This window comes from Cherax quadricarinatus, chromosome 13, assembly GCF_038502225.1.
Source record: "Cherax quadricarinatus isolate ZL_2023a chromosome 13, ASM3850222v1, whole genome shotgun sequence".
Classification (NCBI taxonomy): domain Eukaryota; kingdom Metazoa; phylum Arthropoda; class Malacostraca; order Decapoda; family Parastacidae; genus Cherax; species Cherax quadricarinatus.
This window is the reverse complement of record NC_091304.1, coordinates 16726568-16750050: the sequence shown is the minus strand read 5'-3', so window position 1 is coordinate 16750050 and position 23483 is coordinate 16726568. Positions and strand designations below refer to the sequence as shown.

At 38.6% G+C, this 23483-nt stretch overlaps 2 protein-coding genes across 6 annotated transcripts in view; one reads left to right on the top strand and one right to left on the bottom strand.

The window, feature by feature from the left end:
* The window catches only part of LOC128688657 (serine/threonine-protein kinase Nek8), a 32200-nt gene extending 20603 nt beyond the window's left edge, over nucleotides 1-11597 (bottom strand). The window contains exons 1-6 of the mRNA XM_053776582.2: nucleotides 11409-11597; nucleotides 9598-9688; nucleotides 9297-9470; nucleotides 8276-8433; nucleotides 5314-5464; nucleotides 3363-3574 (exon numbers count right to left, since the gene is read on the bottom strand). Of these exons, the coding sequence (XP_053632557.2) occupies nucleotides 3363-3574; nucleotides 5314-5464; nucleotides 8276-8433; nucleotides 9297-9470; nucleotides 9598-9688; nucleotides 11409-11455 (833 nt within the window). The 5' untranslated portion in view covers nucleotides 11456-11597. The remainder of the gene's footprint in view (nucleotides 1-3362; nucleotides 3575-5313; nucleotides 5465-8275; nucleotides 8434-9296; nucleotides 9471-9597; nucleotides 9689-11408) is intronic.
* A 3292-nt stretch (nucleotides 11598-14889) lies between these two features.
* The window catches only part of ND-B18 (NADH dehydrogenase (ubiquinone) B18 subunit), a 12069-nt gene continuing 3475 nt past the window's right edge, over nucleotides 14890-23483 (top strand). For 4 of the 5 annotated variants that reach the window (XR_008407036.2, XR_008407037.2, XR_011391936.1 and 1 more), the window contains exons 1-2: nucleotides 14890-15089; nucleotides 15937-16105. Coding sequence is in view for 1 of the 5 variants with exons in the window: in XM_053776581.2 (XP_053632556.2) it covers nucleotides 14978-15089; nucleotides 15937-16105 (281 nt within the window). In the remaining 4 variants the exon portion in view is untranslated. The remainder of the gene's footprint in view (nucleotides 15090-15936; nucleotides 16106-23483) is intronic. The other variant, XM_053776581.2, reaches the window with a different exon arrangement.

Sequence of the window (23483 nt, the reverse complement as noted above, 5' to 3'; positions counted from 1 at the left end):
AATAAAAGTATTAGTCAGAGGGCTGAAGAGGGGTTGTTGAGGTGGTTTGGTCATTTAGAGAGAATAGATCAAAGTAGAATGAAATGGAGAGTGTATAAATCTGTAGGGGAAGGAAGGCAGGGTAGGGGTCATCCTCGAAAGAGTTGGATGGAGGGGGTAAAGGAGGTTTCGTGGGCGAGGGGCTTGGACTTCCAGCAAGTGTGTGTGTGCGTGTTAGATAGGAGTGAATGGAGACGAATGGTATTTGGGACCTGAGGAGCTGTTGGAGTGTGAGCAGGGTAATATTTAGTGAAGGGATTCAGGGAAACCGGTTATTTAATATAGCCGGACTTGAGTCCTGGAAATGGGAAGTACAATGCCTGCACTTTAAAGGAGGGGTTTGGGATATTGGCAGTTTGGAGGGATATGTTGTGTATCTTTATACATATATACGTACTTCTAAACTATTGTATTCTGGGCAACTCTGCAAAAACAGTGATTATATGCGAGTGAGGTGAAAGTGTTGAATGATGCTGAAAGTATTTTCATTTTGGGGATTTTCTTTCTTTTTGGGTCACCCTGCCTCGGTGGGAGATGGCCGACTTGTTAAAAAAAAAAAAAGTAAAAGAAGTAAATTAAAAAGTCAATACAGGAAAGAGCAAAATGATGAGGATAACAAAAAAATTTAAGTAATGAAAGATTGGATATCAGACTGGTGGGAGGGAATATGGAGGAAGTGAATAAGCTCAGATATTTGGGGCTGAACTTATCAGAAGATGAAAGACAAGGTGAACCATAGAACTGACAAGGAGAAAAAGGTAAGTAGTGTACTGAGGAGTCTGTAAAGACAAAGAATGTTATCCATGGAGGAAAAAGGGAGAATGTATGAGAGTGCTGTGGTGCCAATGCTTATATATGGCTGTGAAGCATGGGCTGTAAATGTTGCAATAAGGAGGAGGCTGGAGGCATTGTAAATGTGTCTGAGGCAATGTGTGGTGTGAATATTACGCAGAGAATTCGTAGTTTAGATATTAGAAGTAGGTGCAGGATTGCTAAAAGTATTAACCAGGGGGCTGAAGAGGGGTTGTTGAGGTGATTCAGTCATTAAGAGAGGGTGGAGCAAAATAGTATAACTTGGAGGGTGTATGTATCTGTAGTGGAAGGGTTGTCCTAGGAAAAATTGGAGGGAGGGAGTAAAAGAGGTTTTGTGTGCAAGGGGCCTGGATATGCAGCAGGTATATGTGAACATGTTAGATAGGAAAGAAGGGAGATGAATGTTTTTTGGGACCTGACGAGCTCTTGGAGTGTGAGCAGGGTAATATTTTATGAAGGGATTCAAGGAAATTGGTTAGCTGGACTTGAGTCCTGGAGGTCGGAAGTACAGTGGACCCCCGCATAACGATCAGCTCCCAACTCGACCAATTATGTAAGCGTATTTTTGTAAACGCTTTTGTAGGTGTATTTTTAGGGGTCTGAAACGGATTAATCTAATTCACAATATTTCTTATGGGAACAAAATCGGTCTATAACGGCACCCAAACAGACTTCTGGATTGAAATAATATCGTTATGCGGGGGTCCACTGTACAATACCTGCACTTTAAAGGAGGTGGTTTGGGATATTGGCAGTCTGGGGTGACATCTAAACTGTTGTATCTGGGTGCCTCTGCAAAGACAGTGATTATGGGTGAATGATGGTGAAAGTGTTTCTTTCTTTTTTGGGTTACTCTGCCTCAGTGAGAGATGGCTGGGATGTTGAAAAAAAATATATACATGAAAGATGAGGTGAATCATAGAATTGATGAGGGGAAAAGGGTGAGCGGCGCACTTAGGAGTCTGTGGAGACAAAGAACTTTGTCCTTGGAGGCAAAGAGGGGAATGTATGAGAGTATAGTTTTACCAACGCTCTTATATGGGTGTGAAGCATGGGTGATGAATGTTGCAGAGAGAAGGCTGGAGGCAGTGGAGATGTCATGTCTGAGGGCAATGTGTGGTGTGAATATAATGCAGAGAATTCGTAGTTTGGAAGTTAGGAGGAGGTGCGGGATTACCAAAACTGTTGTCCAAAGTGCTGAGGAAGGGTTGTTGAGGTGGTTCGGACATGTAGAGAGAATGGAGCGAAGCAGAATGACTTCAAGAGTGTATCAGTCTGTAGTGGAAGGAAGGCGGGGTAAGGGTCGGCCTAGGAAAGGTTGGAGGGAGGGGGTAAAGGAGGTTTTGTGTGCGAGGGGCTTGGACTTCCAGCAGGCATGCGTAAGCGTGTTTGATAGGAGTGAATGGAGACAAGTGTTTTTTAATACTTGACATGCTGTTGGAGTGAAAGCAAAGTAACATTTATGAAGGGATTCAGGGAAACCGGCAGGCCGGACTTGAGTCCTGGAGATGGGAAGTACAGTGCCTGCACTCTGAAGGAGGGGTGTTAATGTTGCAGTTTAAAAACTGTAGTGTAAAGCACCCTTCTGGCAAGACAGTGATGGAGTGAATGATGGTGAAAGTTTTTTTTTTTCGGGCCACCCTGCCTTGGTGGGAATCGGCCAGTGTGTTAATAAAAATAATAAATAACATGAAATTGGTGTTATGCAGTGCTCTGTAGTTTTGAGTTTTGCCACACTTCATACTGGATCCCCAAGTAGAGAAGACAAGCTGCTTTTTTCTACGTATTGATTTCTCATTCCTGTTTGTAGTGCAACTGTTGTATAATTATTGATAACAGAGCACTGTGGCAATGTTTCACTCTCCAGGAACTTTGTCAAGCTGTTATGGCTTGACAAAGTTCCTGAAGAGTGAAACGTTACACTAATAAAATACAGTACTAAACTTAAACATTTTTCTTTTATGTCTGAAACCATTGTATTATTTTATAAAATATAACTATTGCAGAAACATATTTCACTTTTTCAGAAAAATTACAACAAATCTGGCATCTCACCAGTCCCCATTTATTTGGATTCTTGGGAATATACTGTACGGTATTAATATTCTTATATACAGCCTCTTCTCACTTAACAACGGAGTTTGTTCCTAAGACCTCGTCGGTAAACGAATTCGTTGCTAAGTGAGGAGTATACAATAATGGTATTGGGTTTGTGTCAACCATTTTTTATTTTTTTTTAATATCACTTTTGCACTATTTATAACATTTCTGGTATGTATTTAAATGTTTATACAGTAGCATACTGTAAACTGTAATAAACAGAATAGAGGAAATCAGCTCTAACATACATTATTTTGGTATGCATACTGGTCAGAGAGACCGTTGTAAGTCCGAGTCATCAGAAAACGAGTATGTCGCTAAGTGAGGAAATGCTGTATTATGGCTACTAAATGAAATGAATAAAGCACATTATACATGAAAATAATTACAATGATATAAATTATACTAACCTAGATATACATCGAACCATTCCGAGATCTCGATGTAAAGTAAACAATGTTGAGAATATTAGTGGATGACTTATGACCTGGTGGATATTGGGGCGCTGTGCTGGGTCCATGTGGAGGAGCAGGTGAATGAGAGATCTCATCTGGGCACTGTAGTGGGGATGAATAGGGGCAAATATCCCCCGCATAATTTTCACAATAAGGGCAGGCAATGTCTGCAACAAGAGAGATACCATGCAATCAGAATTCTGTTCTCTTAACAGAATGCTCTTTCATATTGATGAGGAATGCTTTTTTTTTTTAGCACACTGGCCATTTCCCACAAAGGCACAATGATCGAAAAGAGGTAACACTTATCACATTAACTTATACTTCAATTTTCTTACCAGAAGTGCAAGGCTACCACAATAATAATAATAATAATATAATAATAGTTAATAGTAGTAGTAGTAGTAGTAGTATTCTTCCTTTATTTTTGCCTCAACAACCATTTCCTGGCAAGGCAAGGTGATCCAAAGAAGAAAAAACATTTACCATCATTCATTCCATCACTGTCTTGCCAGAGGTGTGCTGATATCACAGTTCAGATTACCCTCCAACTGTAATGTCCCCACCACTCCTTCAGGGTGCAGGCACTGTATTTCCCACATCTAGGGTTCAAGTCCAGCTAACCAGTTTCCCTGAACCTCTTCATAAATATTACCGTGATAACATTTCAACAGCATGTTTATTAAAACCCACTTGTCTCCATCCATTCCTATCCAACAAGCTCACACAAGCCTGTTGGATGCTCAAGTCCTTAAAACTCAAAGCCTCCTTTACCCCCTCCTTCCAACAAAATCTGGGACAATTCCTACCTAGATTTATGCACTATCTTTGTAATCCTATACCTCTCCATCTTCTCTAAATGCCTAGACCAACTCAACAACCCCTCATCAGTCCTCAGGTGACCCACCTACTGCCTTTTAATTTTATGCTCAGGATACTGTAGTTTGGGGGGCCATCTGAACAATGTTGTCAGCATACTTCTAGCAAGATAGTGACTGAATGAATGACACTGAATGTGTTTCCTCTTTTTAGGTCACCTACCCTGAGTGAGATGGCCTGTGTGTTATAAAAAACCTCTACATGATATTCACATCACATATCACTATCAAACATGACATTTTCACTGTCTCTAGCCTCCTCCTTTTGCATCATTCAAAACTCATGTCTCACACCCATATAAAAGTGTTGATACAATTATAGTCTGGTACATTCCTCATTTTGCCTCTTTAGACAAATATTTTACTCTCCACAGATGTCTCGGCACATTGCTCACCTTTTTCTCCTCATCTATTCTATGAGTCACCTCATCTTTTATTGACCCATCTGATGACATGTTTCCTCCCATATATCTAAATATATCCACCACCTCCATACTCCCTCCCTCCAATCTGAAATTCAATCTATCATTGCCTAGACTTTACCATCAACACCTTGCTGGTTTATACATCATCTTCAATTTCCTTGTTTTACATATCCTCCCAAATTAGTCTACCACCCTTTGGAACTTGTCTTCAGAATCCTACAAAAGAACTGTGTTATCAACAAAGAGCAACTGTGATAACTCCTGCTTTGTATCAGATCCAACATTTTTTAATCCCACACTTCTAACACAATAGTATTCACTTATTTTACAACCCCATTTATAAATATGTTAAACAACTATGATGACATCACACATTCCAGTTAAAGTCCTACTTTTACTAAGAAATAGTCCCTCCTTCCTTCTACATACCTTAACCTCATCTTCATTCTGCATAAAAGCTGTTTACTTTTAAGTAACCTGCCTCCTCTTCCATACATTCACAACATCTGCTAAAGCTTCCCTCCCCTATCCACCCTATCATGTGTTTTCTAAACCCATTAATGCAACTAACAGCTCTTCACCTTTATCTAAAGACTTGCTTACCTCAGCTTCAAATGCCCGCCTCAACGTCAACAGTTCATAAAGGACACAACCTAGTGCCCAAATATCGCTCTTCTGGTTATAAGGTTTCTCTTGACACAACTCTGGTGATAGGTAGCAAGGGGTGCCCACAACTGTGTGTGCTTTGCTTTTGCTGCAACATCAAACAAAAAATATTAAATTCTGACATACAGAAAAATACTGTATCTATAAATACCATATTTACACTACAGCCTCTCCTCGCTTAGCGATGTACTCGTTTACCAACGGCTCGGACTTACGATGAGCTCTCTGACCAGTATACATAACTAAATAATGTATATTACAGCTGATTTCCTCTATTCTGTTTATTACAATATACAATACACAACTGTATAAACATTTAAAAATATACCAGAAATGTTATAAATGGTGCAAAGGTGATATTAAAACAGTATCAAAGATGGTTGACACAAACCCACTACCATTATAGTATGCTCCTCACTTAGCGATGAATTCATTTATCAGCGTGGTCTAAGGAACGGAATTCCATCATTAAGTGAGGAGAGGCTGTATTATGTTTGAAATCAAAATAGTTTATCAGTATAAAAATAATTCTCAAGAAGAGTAAAACAAACATAACTTAGATATGTTGTGTATCTTTATACATATATGCTTCTAAACTGTTGTATTCTGAGCACCTCTGCAAAAGCAGTGATAATGTGTGAGTGTGGTGAAAGTGTTGAATGATGATGAAAGTATTTTCTTTCTGGGGATTTTCTTTCTTTTTTGGGTCACCCTGCCTTGGTGGGAGACGACCAACTTGTTGAAAAAAAAAAAAAAAAAAACTTAGATATTTAACATTCTTTTCTCAGACACTTGCATACCTGTTCATTAATGTATACTGATTTTCTATTCTTAAATATACAATACTAACAAGATGTAGATGAGCATGGCCAACCCTCATTTAATTCTGGAATTCTGTAAACATTGTCCACTGGCAAATTTTCCTTTCACCACTTCGAGTATTTGTGGTTAATTTCATAGGGAACAAATTTTCCATTTTGCGACTCTCTCTCTCTCTCTCTCTTTTCTCTCTAAGGCAATGGAATGGAGTGATCAGAGAATAATTTGTATTTTTCTCTTCCCCATCCACCAACTGTTTTCTTTGCCAACTTCTCACCTTCCTGCTATCTTGCTCACTTACCCTCTCATCTACCTTCTCACTGTCTTGGTCATTTACCCTCTCATCTACCCTCTCACTGTCTTGCTCACTTACCCTCTCATCTACCCTCTCACTGTCTTGGTCATTTACCCTCTCACTGTCTTGCTCACTTACCCTCTCACTGTCTTTCTCACTTACCCTCTCATCTACCCTCTCACTGTCTTGGTCATTTACCCTCTCATCTACTCCCTCACTGCCTTGCTCACTTGCCCTATCATCTACCCTCTCACTGTCTTGGTCATTTACCCTCTCACTGCCTTGCTCACTCACCCTCTCATCTACCCTCTCACTGTCTTGCTCACTTACCCTCTCATCTACCCTCTCACTGTCTTGCTTAGTTACCCTCTCATCTACTCCCTCACGGTCTTGCTCACTTGCCCTATCATCTACCCTCTCACTGTCTTGGTTACTTACCCTCTCATCTACCCTCTCACTGACTAGATCATTTACCCTCTCATCTACCCTCTCACTGTCTTGATCATTTACCCTCTCATCTACCCTCTCACTGTCATGCTCACTTACCCTCTCATTTGTCCACTCACTCACCTGCCATCAAGTAAAATTTGAGTTTAAAATTAAATACACTATAAAATTTAGTTTTCCTTCCTAAATTATTACTACAAGTAACAATTTGTGTTTAGGTTAAAATTCCCATACATATAATACAGTGGACCCCCGCATAACGATTACCTCCGAATGCGACCAATTATGTTAGTGTATTTATGTAAGTGCGTTTGTACGTGTATGTTTGGGGGTCTGAAATGGACTAATCTACTTCACAATATTCCTTATGGGAATAAATTCGGTCAGTACTGGCACCTGAACATACTTATGGAGTGAAAAAATATCGTTAACCGGGGGTCCACTGTACAATACATGTATATGAGAGTTGAAACTGACTAGCTAGGGTAGTAAAATATTTAAAAGTTAAACAAATATAGGTTGTCTTCAGCATAAGTGGGACTGAAATGCTGGCATCTTTAACATACTCATATGATAAGAGAAATAAATTATTAATCGCCACCATTACATTTTGTAAGCAAGAGTGGCTTCTTGAATGCGTGTAATTTGGATGAGTTCACCTGATAAATGATAACAATAATAATAATAATAATAATAATAATAATAATAATAATAATATCTTTATATTTATATTGGCAGTTTGGAGGGATATGTTGTGTATCTTTATATGTATATGCTTCTAAACTGTTGTATTCTGAGCACCTCTGCAAAAGCAGTGATAATGTGTGAGTGTGGTGAAAGTGTTGAATGATGATGAAAGTATTTTCTTTTTGGGGATTTTCTTTCTTTTTTTGGGTCACCCTGCCTCGGTGGGAGACGGCCGACTTGTTGAAAAAAAAAAAAAAAAAACATGTACAAGGTATACAGCCCTAGCTGACATCAATGACACACTACTATATATAAAGCCACTTGTTATCTGGAGTTTATCTGGAGAGGGTTTCGGGGGTCAACGTCCCCGTGGCTCGGTCTGAGACCAGGCCTCGTGGTGGATCAGGGTCTGATCAACCAGGCATTTCAGGCAAATTAGGTCAGTTTGGTCCCAGGATGCGACCCACACCAGTCAACTACCTCCTAGGTACCCATTTTACTGGTGGGTGAACATAGACAATCAGTGTAAAGAAACATGCCCAATGTTTCTACCCTCAATGGGAATCAAACCCAGACATTCGCTGTGTGAAGTGAAAATACACATTTTATAAAGTACAACACAATATCCCTATATATATATATAGGCCCTACCTGCTTAGAATCTTAGAAATCCCAAAATCCCCAATTTTAACGATGCAACGAGATCGATCCAGTAGAATGTTGTTTGATTTGATGTCTCTGTGAAGAATGTTACTCTCATGAATGTGCTGCATGCCAAGGACTAGTTGACAAAACAAATGCAATACATCCTGGAATGCAAAATAATTTATAAATGAAATTTGAAAATATTCCTTAATCTCATTTGTAAATATGTATGAGACTGAATAACATTTTCTGTATATTACCTTACTGATACAATAGAGACCAAAATGTCTTTTCTATATTCTGCACATCACAGCAAAAATAATAAATTAAGAGACATACACAGTATGTTACACAATATTAAAATGGCAGTATCAGAAAACAGAATCCTAAGATACTTGTTAAATTCTATCTTTATATATCATGGCACTGTATTTATATATACAGTGGACCCCCGCTTAACGATCACCTCCAAATGCGACCAATTATGTAAGTGTATTTATGTAAGTGCGTTTGTACGTGTATGTTTGGGGGTCTGAAATGGACTAATCTACTTCACAATATTCCTTATGGGAAAAAATTCGGTTAGTACTGGCACCTGAACATACTACTGGAATGAAAAAAGTTCGTTAACCGGGGGTCCACTGTACATACTGTATATAGGTTTACTAAAATCCAAGCAGTATATGAAAAATATAAGTTCTCTTTCTGAAAAAGTTAGAAATACTTCTAAAAGTGGGAAAAACATTGGAAGCTGAGACTACAGTGAAAGACACTGATAAAGAGTAAGAGAGATGAACAAGAACAGAATATGAGAAAAGAATAATAAAACATTTGTATAGGTATATAAATAATAAAAGTAGGCAAAATAAATTCAACAACACAAACACATATAAACAAGCAAATGAACAAAAACTTAATAATCAGGCTAGAATTACTCTACCCATTAAATACTTAACAATATCCCTATTTGTAATTTAAAACTCCACAATAAACAAACAGATAACCATCTTAATTTTATGAAGCCAACCTCTTCTTGAAGCAAGTTGCCTTCCCCACGCAATCGAAGATAATCGTAGAGGTTACCTCCAGGTGCATATTCCATCACTATCATCATGGTGTTATTTTCCAGGTAATTTTCATAGTATTCTATTATATTTGGGTGCTGAAGCATGGATAAAACCCGTACTTCATTCTTCGTCAACTGGAACATCAAAGGTGCTACAGTACCTTCTAAAAATCAGAATTATCAACAACTTTCATAGACAGCAATATTAAGTACATTATAATAATTTACTGACAATTTTGAATATCAGTGTTAGTTTACCTACCTCACATTCAACTTTAGTTATAGATTCCAGTGGAATCTTCTTAATGACCACTTGCTTGTGGTCGGACAAACGCCGATAGAGATATACATTTCTGCAAAGAGAATTAGTAGATTATATCACAGTTTATCATAAGCAGGTCATACTTCTGCAATGTGTATACAGTTGACCCTTGAACAACACGTGGGTTAGGGGCGCGAACCTCTGGCACAGTAAAAAATCCACATATAACTTTTGACTCCTCAAAAATTTAACTATTAATAGCCTACTGTTGATTGGAAGCCTTATCAATGACATAAACAGTCGATTAACACATAGTTTTGTATGTCATGTGTATTATATGCTGTATTCTTACAATAAAGTAAGCTAGAGAAATGAAATGTTATGAAAACCATAAGGAAGATAAAATACATTTACAATACTGTACTGTATTTATTCATACTGTAAGTCTACATCGTCTGTGTACAAGATGAATCATCTATCAGTACTTACATCAATATTGTCTTATATGATACAAAACACTGTAGATGCTTATAGTATTACTAACACTAGACATAAAAAAATGAAAAGAAAATGTGAAAAAGAAATTCATGTTTATTTATGATTCAATATTGCATCTTTAAGTTTGTTTACAATTCTCTCAACTGCAAATGGAACATGCACAATCTGTAATAATAATATATCTTTTTTCAAACAAGTCTTCATATAGAAAAAATCCACAAATTTGTAAAATAAATCTGAGGACACATAGATGAGGCAGGCATACACATATACCTGCAGTGCACTATGTTAGCAGTTCTGGGGCTTATTATCTCACAGACCAGTCCCAGACCAGGCCTCATAGGTTAGAAAGGAAAACTTTATGTATTTTAATATAAGAAGTGGCCTGTGAGACAGTCATTCTATATATTCAATGAGACAGAGAAAAGATCAGCAATCGTATGAGAGTGCAAAAAATTTACACGTTTCCTTTTTACACTCCTTTGACAGGATGGCAGCAGCTCCCTGACTGGTTGCTGTCCACCAACATACAGGTCGGCCATCAATGATCCGGCAACCACTAATCTGGTTCCATCACTAATCTGGCACTAATTTTGGCTAGTGTAAAGGTCTAGAGTAATACAGTGTTACAAGTGAACAGGATTATTATTATTATAATCAAAAAGAAGCGCTAAGCCACAAGGACTATACAGCACAAGTGAACAGGAAATGATGAACGTTTACGTGCTGCAGGATGAACTAATCAAAGGCCAAAAATGATGGTTGAATTACATACTGGAGTATCCCCTCCTTCCGATATCACCTGTTTACTGTGATCTTATCTCACATTTTAAAAGAATATTAAGATTTTATGGTGCAAAAATTTCACGGGTGTCTTAAGGTAACAGGCCCAATGTTTTCACCTGTACCGGGGATCGAACCACAGACCTCAACATGTGAGGTAAGTGCAGTACCAACCGAGCTACAGGACTATAAAAGTGTTCTGTCTATTACCCCTGGTAATCAGTACGTAAGTTCATTTAGGTATAGGTACACATAAGTACAATTATCATATATAGCATAAATTACGTAGGACAACCCCAAATTATTATTATAATTATAGGGAGCGCTAAACCCGTAGGATTATACAGCACCTGTGGGGGGGGATGGAAGGTATTCAGGCTCAATTCAGGGAACTGGAGCACAAGTCCACTTCCCTAGATCAAGAGCCCCCTCACCAGCGTCAAGGAACCTCCCTTGAGGTGCTAGGATAACCCCAAAAAGAGTCAAGTGACTTTTTTTTCCCCACTGAGACCCCACTGGGGTCCACTTACCCATAGGCTCCTCTGCCTATAGCTTGTATGGTCTCGTAATTATTCATTGTTTTCACTGCTCCTCTGGCATGGAACAACGCATTTGCTGTTCTTCCTTACGACACATACAGTGCTTCAATATATCCTATGATGATTGTGCTAAAAACACCAACTATAGTTTGGGAATAGTTGTTGTTGTTAGGGTTTATAGGGCCACTGACAACGTGTCGCTGTATCGAACCCGGACTCTAGTGTTCGGACAAGAAACGTCCACCAAATTGTAAGTTTATTTAGGGAAGATAGGATAGATAAGATAAGATAATATTTTGTTCGGATACGGGTATACAGAGTTGGCCCCGTGGCCTGATGGTTAAAGCTCTCGCTTCGCATGGCGAGCGTCAGGATTCGATTCCCAAGGAGGGTAGAAACATTGGGCGGGTTTCTTTACGCCGGTTGTCTATGTTCACCCATCAGTAAAATTGGTACTTGGGTGTTAGTGGACTGGTGTGGGTCGCATCCTGGGACAAAACTGATCTAATTTGCTGGAAATGCTCTACATAACAAGCGACTTTCTATATAGTAGTATGTCACTGACGTCAGCTATGATCTGTATACCTTGTACATGTACTTGTAGAAATAACGCAACTATGTGAAAAGCAGTTACAATAGAAGATAAAGTAGGAATAAAGTAAAAGAGTTATTTACATTAACATTAAGGAGAGGATCAGATCACAGTAATAAGTACATGTATGTTAGCTGTACAAGAAATCACTCAATGAAAAGCAGGGGTGTCACTAGCACGTTAAGAGACCATACAGTAAATGTCAGGGGCCCGAGACTGTTCAACTGCCTCCCAGCACACATAAGGGGGATTACCAACAGACCCCTGGCAGTCTTCAAGCTGGCACTGGACAAGCACCTAAAGTCAGTTCCTGATCAGCCGGGCTGTGGCTAGTAAGTAAGTAAGTAAGTAAGTAAGTAAGTTTATTCAGGTATACACAATACAGTTACATAGAATTATCATACATAGCAGCATATGTGTAGAGAACCTAGGATAACCCAAAAAAGTCAGACAGAGTGACTTATTTCCATTGGGGTCCTTTTACCTTATTATTATAATATAAAGGTTATAATATTTTCTTATTATTCTATAATGAAGATAACATCTTATTATCATACTAAAAAGACTATCTACTACACGACGTACGTTGGTTTGCGTGCAGCCAGCAGCAACAGCCTGGTTGATCAGGCTCTGATCCACCAGGAGGCCTGGTCACAGACCGGGCCTCGGGGGCGTTGACCCCCGGAACTCTCTCCAGGTAAACTCCAGGTAAAACCTCCCTGTCCGTCGCTACATTCATTAGGTACCTGTTAACTCTCTTCTTGAACTGGCTCATGTTATGACAGGCTTTGACATATGCAGGCAGCCTGTTCCACTTCTTTACTACTGTACAATAAAAGATGTTTGAAGCCTGACCACTGATTCTGGGTACTTATAAGTTGTGTTCCCTTTCCTGAGCACTATAATTGTTTTGGTTCCCAGCCTTAAATTTGGCAGTAAGATATTCTGGACATTCCTTGTGAGCAATTTTATAAACGTGATTTAACTTCAGTTGTTTTACTTTGTCTTCAACATTCAGCATGTGATAATGTTGGCAGAATTACCAACAATAAGTTAGGTAAAAGGACACAAGTGCAACTAATGAGACGTTTTATTGTGGCAACGTTTCGCAATCTAAACATGTCAGACTAGTCGCACTTGTGTCCTTTTACCTAACAACATTCAGCATATCCAATTGTCTACATGAAATTGAAATTGAAGTTGAAATATTTATTTCTGTGTAAAGATTGCAATGTGTGATTTACATATTACAAAACAACAATCACAAAGAAGGTCACTAGCATGCCTAGCAAGCCTAGGCATTTCGGGCTCTCTTGAACCCACGTCCACCATGAATCTCACCATTTTGTTCTGGGTGATTTGTAGTCCATCTTTCAGTTTTTTTTTTTTGTTAAGACAGAGTACCATGAAGAGCAAGAGCGAGTCTCAGTAGGTAGACACTGTGCTTGTCTGTAGAGGAACTTTAACCTGGCAGTTACTTTCTTCACTACACTGTTCCCTACCAACTCTCCTGACATGCTTGAGTCAAAGAGGATTCCCAGATATTTCACTGAAGATACTGTAGTGATGGGTTCCCCATTACACTGAACATTTAAATTATTTACCATTTTCGGTTTATTTTTCGTGCCAAAGAGTATGGCTTCCGTTTTCCCGAGGTATTGACTAACAACAGTTCGTATTATATGTCCCCAGGTGCAGGTACAGGCTGGGATCCTCTGACGGTCTGGGGGATCAAACCCCTCCCCATTAAGAAAGGGAGGTTTACCTGGAGAGGGTTCAGTGGGTCAACGCCCCCGCGGCCCGGTCTGTGACGAGGCCTCATGGTGGATCAGGGCCTATCAACCAGGCTGTTACTGTTGGCCGCATGCAACCCGACGTACGACCCACAGTCCGGCTGGACAGGTACTGACTTAAGGTGCCTGTCAGGTGCCTTCTTGAAGACAGTAGGGGTCTATTGGTAATCCCCCTTATGTATGCTGTGAATACCCACCGGTTCACTGGTTGGGAGGCAGCCTATATGAGAGTGTGACATACGTCGAATAAATTATAACATATCCTTGGCATGCGAACAGGTAGAAAACTCACTATGGGAAATAGGTTCAATAATCCCTCCCTTTATTAGCTTTTCTAATTCTGCTTCGATTATTTCTTTGTGAAAAAAAAAAAAAATGTGCCAGCCTCGCTTTTACGAACTTAGGGACAGTATCACTTTTCACAAGGACTGTGGCCACAGTCCTGGAGAAAGGCTCACCAGAATTTACCTTAAAATTATATAACATTTCTTTAATACTGTCAGGTTTGTTAATTTTGGCAGATTCATCTAATCCAACCTCGACCCACTTATTCACTCCTGTTGAGAGATTTTTGTCTGAACAGCCTGACACACTTCACTATTTTTTTCCACTGTGTTTTATAACTCGTATCCCTTTCCCCTTTAAGGCAGATATAGAATTAATTTAATTTATTTTGTTTTTAAGTTATTTTCCACATTATTACACGTAAATGTCCGATTTTATTTATGGTCATGAGCCTCGTTAGTTTATTTTTGGTAAATTTTTTTGGTATATATCTTGTTATTTTCAATACTATATGTTTTTAGCCTTAAATTGTCTAAAGCTGTTTTATTAAAAATTATACATTTTAATACATTTTTATCTTAATATAAATTGAGTTTATAGTATAATATACATAAAGAGAAAAACATTCTTATTTACTAAAACTTGTAAACAAAACCTTTCATTCGAGTATCAATTTAAAAAGCAAAATACTTCTATAAGTCTAAAATTATACCACAAAAAATTAATAAAACTAAGAAAAAATGCAGGTAATTTTTTATTTATAATAAAAAAACTCATCAAAGATCCTTTGATAGTGAGATAATGGAACAACAACAGCAGCAGCAGCAGCTGATCCTGGGCCGGCTGCTGGAGTGAGACAACTGCTGGTGCAGTGTAAATTTCCGAGTAAGATGGGGCATGTGTACTCTCAGTACCTGGGTGACCCAGCAGTAACACCAGACCACACTAAAGGACCAACCTTCGACCCGTTATATGGGTACCCTGGAGGCAGGAAGGAGAGAGGTAACACTTGGGAACACAACTTTATTTTCTCTCACCTCGACTTGAATTTACCAAAATTTCGTGTATTTTTGTATTTCTAGAACCCATGAAGCCTGTGTTAATGTGGAGGATTAAATGAAAGCTGTACCTCTCATTAATTGTGTGTTTTTAATTTTTTGCAAATGGTCTTGTAGACTATTCCAGTGATTAACAGTTTAAGAATACAAAGATAGACGTTTATTATTATTACTATCATTATTTTTATGATTATTTCCAAATTTTTGTGATATTCAAAAACAAGTGCTAAACTTGTATGGCTGTCAGCACTGCAGTAGGCCTACTGACCCATACTAGGCAGATCTTACTCAAACTTGACTATTCACTCTCGTATTCTTGAAATTAGTCAGGTTTATGTAAACCCAAACTGAAAAATGGTTGCTTCTTGATCATTATGTAAATAAACTTGGTTCTTCAGTTCATGGATAATACATGAATAATCACTTTCAGTATATTAATTGGCTCAGTGTGAATAATTTTTAGATTTAGGAGAAATACCAAACTCATAAGGGCCGTAGAACACCTGGGAAATGGGTGGTTATTTGGTTTGATCCAAGGAAGGGGAGGGTAGCTCCATTTTCATTGGCTAGAGATATGAGGCATGAAGCTGTGCAACACTTTTTTTAAGGCTGGTGTGAGAAAAACTTAGTTCTTCAATATTGCAGATATTTAAATATAAATTCAGTAAATGTGTTGAAGTGTAAATATGAAAGGTAATGAATAAATGATAGGCTTGATGTTGCACAGTGCTCTCATAATATTCAGTAATGTATATTCAGAACTAATTCTAATCCACTAATTTTGTTAACAGTAATGATAGCAACACTCGAAGAAATGGAGTCTGCTCAGCTTCCTCTAAATAAACGAGACTATTGTGCTCATCTGGCCATTGATCACCGGGCGTGCAGGCAGAGAGTCTGGCCACTTACTTACAAGTGTGCACATGAAAAACATACATATCTTAACTGTGAATATGCGGAGTAAGTTGACCGTATTCTGTTTACAGGTGCATCAATTAAGTGTAATTGAAATTATTTTTTTTCTTTATATTTTATGATTTAACATGATCAGCAAGTATTATATATTTAAATAAACTTGTCTATGTAAATCCAGCATTGCATATGAATATAGTTAGGTAATATGAATTTAGTGTTGTGTATTTAACATGCATAAAGTAATGAGGCCAGCACCATGAAGCCAGTGGTCACTGCTGGCATGGCCCACCATAAGGCCATTGGTACCCCACCATTCCCTGTTATTAGACAGTGTTGCTATGCTCCTATCAGGGCTGACACCACTATACTAGTCATGACAAGGTCCATGGCTGGTGGTTTATACAAGACAAGTAAACTAACAATACTGATGAATCACAGAATGGGTGGGTCTTGAACACGTGGCAAGGGAGTCTTCAAACTCCCCTGCCTGTGCACTACCCAGCGGTCAGTGCACTTGCCTGGTTGTTTAGGATTTCCTAGTCATGGGTTTCAGCTTTGCCTGTTCTGGGGTTTGTTTGCAGTGATGTTATGACAATTTAGTGAGTACAGTGGACCCCCGAGTTTCGTGATTAATCCATTCCAGAGAGCCTGCCGAAAGTCGAAATTCACGAAACTCGAAACCATTTTCCCCATAAGAAATAATGGAAATAAAATTAAGCCGTTCCAGACACCCAAAAATATTAAAATAAAATATTTTTTTTCAAATTAAATAAAGATTTATATACTGAAATCAATGAGAAATCAAGTACATGCATATAAAAAATAATAATAACATTACACTTACCTTTACTGAAGACTTCTGGGTGGATAGAAGACGGGAGGAGGGGATAGGAGGAAGGTGTTCACTATTGTTTGGAAGGAGAATCTCCTTCCATTAGGACTTTAGGTAGCAAGTCCTTATCTGGGGTTTCTTCCCTTCTTTTAATGCCACTGGGAACAACTTGAGAGTCACTGGACCCCTGTCGCACAAAATATCTGTCCAGAGAGGTCATTTTCTGGTGTTTCTTTAATATTTTCCTGAAGTGGGACACAACACTGTCATTGTACATGTTGCAGATATGGCTTGTTTCAGCTTGGTCAGGGTGATACTTTTCAACAAAACTTTGCAACTCATTCCACTTGGCACAAATCTCCTTAATCTTTGAAGAAGGCACCTCATCCACTCCCTCTTCCTCCACCTCTGAAGCAAGTTCCTCGGCTGTGGTCTGATGCTGTTCCAGTTGAAGCTCTTGCAGTTCGTCAGTGGTTAGCTCTTCCCTGTGGTCCTCCACCAACTCTTCCACATCCCCGTCACTCACTTCCAACCCCATGGACTTGCCCAATGCCACAACACCTTCCACAACAGGCAGAGGGTCGGCAGGGACAGGATCTGCCTCAAACCCTTCAAAATCCCTCTGGATCATGTTCCTCACATTATTTACCAAAGGGCTTGCACTAGCTTTCCTTGGGTCCATGATGACTTATTTAGCAGTTGCAAGCACAAAAAACAATGGATTATTATGAAATGTATTATATGAACCCTCAGGGTGATGGTCACATGTTGGTAAACAATGACACACTGAGCGTGAATGGCGTGAGAGACTGGCTTGGTGTGCACGGTGACAGGCGGACGGGTACCGGACAGTCGCTGAAACATGAGTCTAATCATGAAACTCGAGGCCAAATTTTGCCAAAAAAAACTCGCAAAAGGTCGAATTTCACGAAAGTCGAGGCTGCCGAAACTCGAGGGTCAACTGTATATTGCCAAAGCTATGATAGTGTAAACTCTACATTTAGATGTATAAAATTGTTTTATATTTATAATTCTGCCCTTGTATAGCTATAGTTGTATGTATGTATATACAGTGTCCATTCTCAAGGGATGTTATCTCACTCAGAATTATGATTAACCTTGGCCCTACCAAAATATGCTGTCTTCTTCAGATTTAGCATTTTGTTCATACTGTACCTTAAGATCACTAAAACAAATATTGCTTAAAAATAACATTTAGATAGCATAATATAATAAATCATGATCTGTTGGAGTGTGAGCAGGGTAATATTTAGTGAAGGGATTCAGGGAAACCAGTTATTTTCATATAGTCGGACTTGAGTCCTGGAAATGGGAAGTACAATGCCTGCACTTTAAAGGAGGGGGTTTGGGATATTGGCAGTTTGGAGGGATATGTTGTGTATCTTTATATGTTTATGCTTCTAGACTGTTGTATTCTGAGCACCTCTGCAAAAACAGTGATAATGTGTGAGTGTGGTGAAAGTGTTGAATGATGATGAAAGTATTTTCTTTTTGGGGATTTTCTTTCTTTTTTGGGTCACCCTGCCTCGGTGGGAGACGGCCGACTTGTTGGAAAAAAAAAAAAAAAAAAAAAAAAAATATATATATATCATATTTAGAACTGTTTATTTTTTTTCAATTTTATTTTTTTTTTTTTTTTTTTTTTTTTTCAACAAGTCGGCCGTCTCCCACCGAGGCAGGGTGACCCAAAAAACAGAAAGAAAATCCCCAAAAAGAAAATACTTTCATCATCATTCAACACTTTCACCACACTCGCACATTATCACTGTTTTTGCAGAGGTGCTCAGAATACAACAGTCTAGAAGCATACACATATAAAGATACACAACATATCCCTCCAAACTGCCAATATCCCAAACCCCTCCTTTAAAGTGCAGGCATTGTACTTCCCATTTCCAGGACTCAAGTCCGACTATATGAAAATAACCGGTTTCCCTGAATCCCTTCACTAAATATTACCCTGCTCACACTCCAACAGATCGTCAGGTCCCAAGTACCATTCGTCTCCATTCACTCCTATCTAACACGCTCACGCACGCTTGCTGGAAGTCCAAGCCCCTTACCCACAAAACCTCCTTTACCCCCCTCTCTCCAACCCTTTCGAGGACGACCCCTACCCCGCCTTCCTTCCCCTATAGATTTATATGCTTTCCATGTCATTCTACTTTGATCCATTCTCTCTAAATGACCAAACCACCTCAACAACCCCTCTTCTGCCCTCTGACTAATACTTTTATTAACTCCACACCTTCTCCTAATTTCCACACTCCGAATTTTCTGCATAATATTTACACCACACATTGCCCTTAAACAGGACATCTCCACTGCCTCCAACCGTCTCCTCGCTGCTGCATTTACCACCCAAGCTTCACACCCATATAAGAGTGTTGGTACTACTATACTTTCATACATTCCCTTCTTTGCCTCCATAGATAACGTTTTTTGACTCCACATATACCTCAACGCACCACTCACCTTTTTTCCCTCATCAATTCTATGATTAACCTCATCCTTCATAAATCCATCCGCCGACACGTCAACTCCCAAGTATCTGAAAACATTCACTTCTTCCATACTCCTCTTCCCCAATTTGATATCCAATTTTTCTTTATCTAAATCATTTGACACCCTCATCACCTTACTCTTTTCTATGTTCACTTTCAACTTTCTACCTTTACACACATTCCCAAACTCATCCACTAACCTTTGCAATTTTTCTTTAGAATCTCCCATAAGCACAGTATCATCAGCAAAAAGTAACTGTGTCAATTCCCATTTTGAATTTGATTCCCCATAATTTAATCCCACCCCTCTCCCAAACACCCTAGCATTTACTTCCTTTACAACCCCATCTATAAATATATTAAACAACCATGGTGACATTACACATCCCTGTCTAAGACCTACTTTTACCGGGAAGTAGTCTCCCTCTCTTCTACACACCCTAACCTGAGCCTCACTATCCTCATAAAAACTCTTTACAGCATTTAATAACTTACCACCTATTCCATATACTTGCAACATCTGCCACATTGCTCCTCTATCCACTCTATCATATGCCTTTTCTAAATCCATAAATGCAATAAAAACTTCCCTATCTTTATCTAAATACTGTTCACATATATGCTTCAATGTAAACACCTGATCTACACATCCCCTACCCACTCTAAAACCTCCTTGCTCATCCGCAATCCTACATTCTGTCTTACCTCTAATTCTTTCAATTATAACCCTACCGTACACTTTTCCTGGTATACTCAGTAAGCTTATTCCTCTATAATTTTTACAGTCTCTTTTGTCCCCTTTCCCTTTATATAAAGGGACTATACATGCTCTCTGCCAATCCCTAGGTACCTTCCCCTCTTTCATACATTTATTAAACAAAAGTACCAACCACTCCAACACTATATCCCCCCCTGCTTTTAACATTTCTGTCATGATCCCATCAGTTCCAGCTGCTTTACCCCCTTTCATTTTACGTAATGCCTCACGTACCTCCCCCACACTTACATTCTGCTCTTCTTCACTCCTAAAAGATGGTATACCTCCCTGACCAGTGCATGAAATTACTGCCTCTGTTTCTTCCTTAACATTTAAAAGTTCCTCAAAATATTCTCGCCATCTACCCAATACCTCCATCTCCCCATCTACTAACTCCCCTACTCTGTTTTTAACTGACAAATCCATATTTTCCCTAGGCTTTCTTAACTTGTTTAACTCACTCCAAAATTTTTTCTTATTTTCATTAAAATTTCTTGACAGTGCCTCTCCCACTCTATCATCTGCTCTCCTTTTGCACTCTCTCACCACTCTCTTTACCTTTCTTTTACTCTCCATATACTCTGCTCTTCTTATAACACTTCTGCTTTGTAAAAACCTCTCATAAGCTACCTTTTTCTCTTTTATCACACCCTTTACTTCATCATTCCACCAATCACTCCTCTTTCCTCCTGCCCCCACCCTCCTATAACCACAAACTTCTGCCCCACATTCTAATACTGCATTTTTAAAACTATTCCAACCCTCTTCAACCCCCCCACTACTCATCTTTGCACTAGCCCACCTTTCTGCCAATAGTCGCTTATATCTCACCCGAACTTCCTCCTCCCTTAGTTTATACACTTTCACCTCCCTCTTACTTGTTGTTGCCACCTTCCTCTTTTCCCATCTACCTCTTACTCTAACTGTAGCTACAACTAAATAATGATCCGATATATCAGTTGCCCCTCTATAAACATGTACATCCTGGAGCCTACCCATCAACCTTTTATCCACCAATACATAATCTAATAAACTACTTTCATTACGTGCTACATCATACCTTGTATATTTATTTATCCTCTTTTTCATAAAATATGTATTACTTATTACCAAATTTCTTTCTACACATAGCTCAATTAAAGGCTCCCCATTTACATTTACCCCTGGCACCCCCAAATTTACCTACTACTCCTTCCATAACATTTTTACCCACTTTAGCATTGAAATCCCCAACCACCATTACTCTCACACTTGGTTCAAAACTCCCCACGCATTCACTCAACATTTCCCAAAATCTCTCTCTCTCCTCTACACTTCTCTCTTCTCCAGGTGCATACACGCTTATTATAACCCACTTTTCACATCCAATCTTTATTTTACTCCACATAATCCTTGAATTAATACATTTATAGTCCCTCTTTTCCTGCCATAGCTTATCCTTCAACATTATTGCTACTCCTTCTTTAGCTCTAACTCTATTTGAAACCCCTGACCTAATCCCATTTATTCCTCTCCACTGAAACTCTCCCACCCCCTTCAGCTTTGTTTCACTTAAAGCCAGGACATCCAGCTTCTCATTCATAACACCTACAATCATCTCTTTCTTATCATCTGCACAACATCCACGCACATTCAGACTTCCCACTTTGACAATTTTCTTCTTCTTATTCTTTTTAGTAATCTTTACAGGAAAAGGGGTTACTAGCCCATTGTTCCCGGCATTTTAGTTGACTTTTACAACACGCATGGCTTACGGAGGAAAGATTCTTATTCCACTTCCCCATGGATATAAAAGGAAAATTAATAAGACCAAGAACTATTAAGATAAAATCAAAGAAAACTCAGATGAGTGTGTATAAATAAATGTGTACATGTATGTGTAGTGTGACCTAAGTGTAAGTAGAAGTAGCAAGACATGCCTGTAATCTTGCATATTTATGAGACAGACAAAAGACATCAGCAATCCTACCATCATGTAAAACAATCACAGGCTTCGTTTTACACTCACTTGGCAGGACGGTAGTACCTCCCTGGGTGGTTGCTGTCTACCAACCTAAATAATTATTTTAACTCATGAAGTTTGTGTGTGTTGGTATGCTATAACCTTGTGCTTATCTTTTATTAAAGTTCTTATGACTACATTTAGTAAAAAAAGTGAATTCATTTATTTTAAAAACATGTCTGAAATAATACTAGTAAATCTGTATGTTATATCATTTTATCCCTTATGGTGGGCTTATATTCTTGTATGAATTACTCAAGATTTTTTTCTCAGTTAATGTATGCTATCAAAATACAAGAATGTTTTTTTTTTCAGTATACGAATTTGATTTTGTAGGAATGTGGCATGAAGGAATAATAATCATTTGATCACTGTAGAATGTAAGAAACTTAATCCTTGGTCTTGCATATAAAATTTCATCTGTTGTGACATAAAAGCAAGATTGCAGGCCGGACTTGAGTCCTGGAGATGGGAAGTACAGTGCCTGCACTCTGAAGGAGGGGTGTTAATGTTGCAGTTTTATAACTGTAGTATAAGTGCACCTCTGGCAAGACAGTGATGGAGTGAATGATGGTGAAAGTTTTTCTTTTGGGCCACCCTACCTAGGTGGGAAATGGCCGATGTGTTAATAAAAAAAAAAAAAAAATCTTTTTAAGTAACAATATATGTAGATGCCATTATAATTTATTGTGCAGCATACATCAGTTCATTCATGATCAGTTTTAATTTAAGGTAATTATTTTGTGAATTCATTCATCGTTAGTTCTTCAATTTTTAAATTACCTTGTAGTTTAAATCCCACTCCCTAAAGCACTAGAGTTTAGTTCTTACTAGCAGTTTTTTAACACTGCATATATTCCAAGTTTCATTTTATGCTGCTTACTTGATATTGACTTAATCAGCAATTACTAGTACTATATGTACTTGGAATTATTTTGTAACAGTTGGTTGACTTGAAACTTGTTGCATACACTGCGTACCACACTCATGGAACCATGAATATACTGTATCCCATATAAATTACTAAATTTAAAAGGAGAAACTTTCGTTTTTCTTTTTAGGCCACCCTGCCTTGGTGGGATATGGCCGGTTTGTTGAAAAAAAAAAATATAGTAGGACCCCCGTATCCGCTGGGGATACGTTCCAAGGACCTGCCATGGATACTGAAACTGTGGATAGTGCCGAACCCTATATATAAGTCCTATACATACCTATTATCAAGTTTAATTGATAAATTATGCACAGTAAGTGGAGAATTATCATTTTCACTGATGGGAAGCACTTCACAGCTTCTTGTAGGCTTTGAA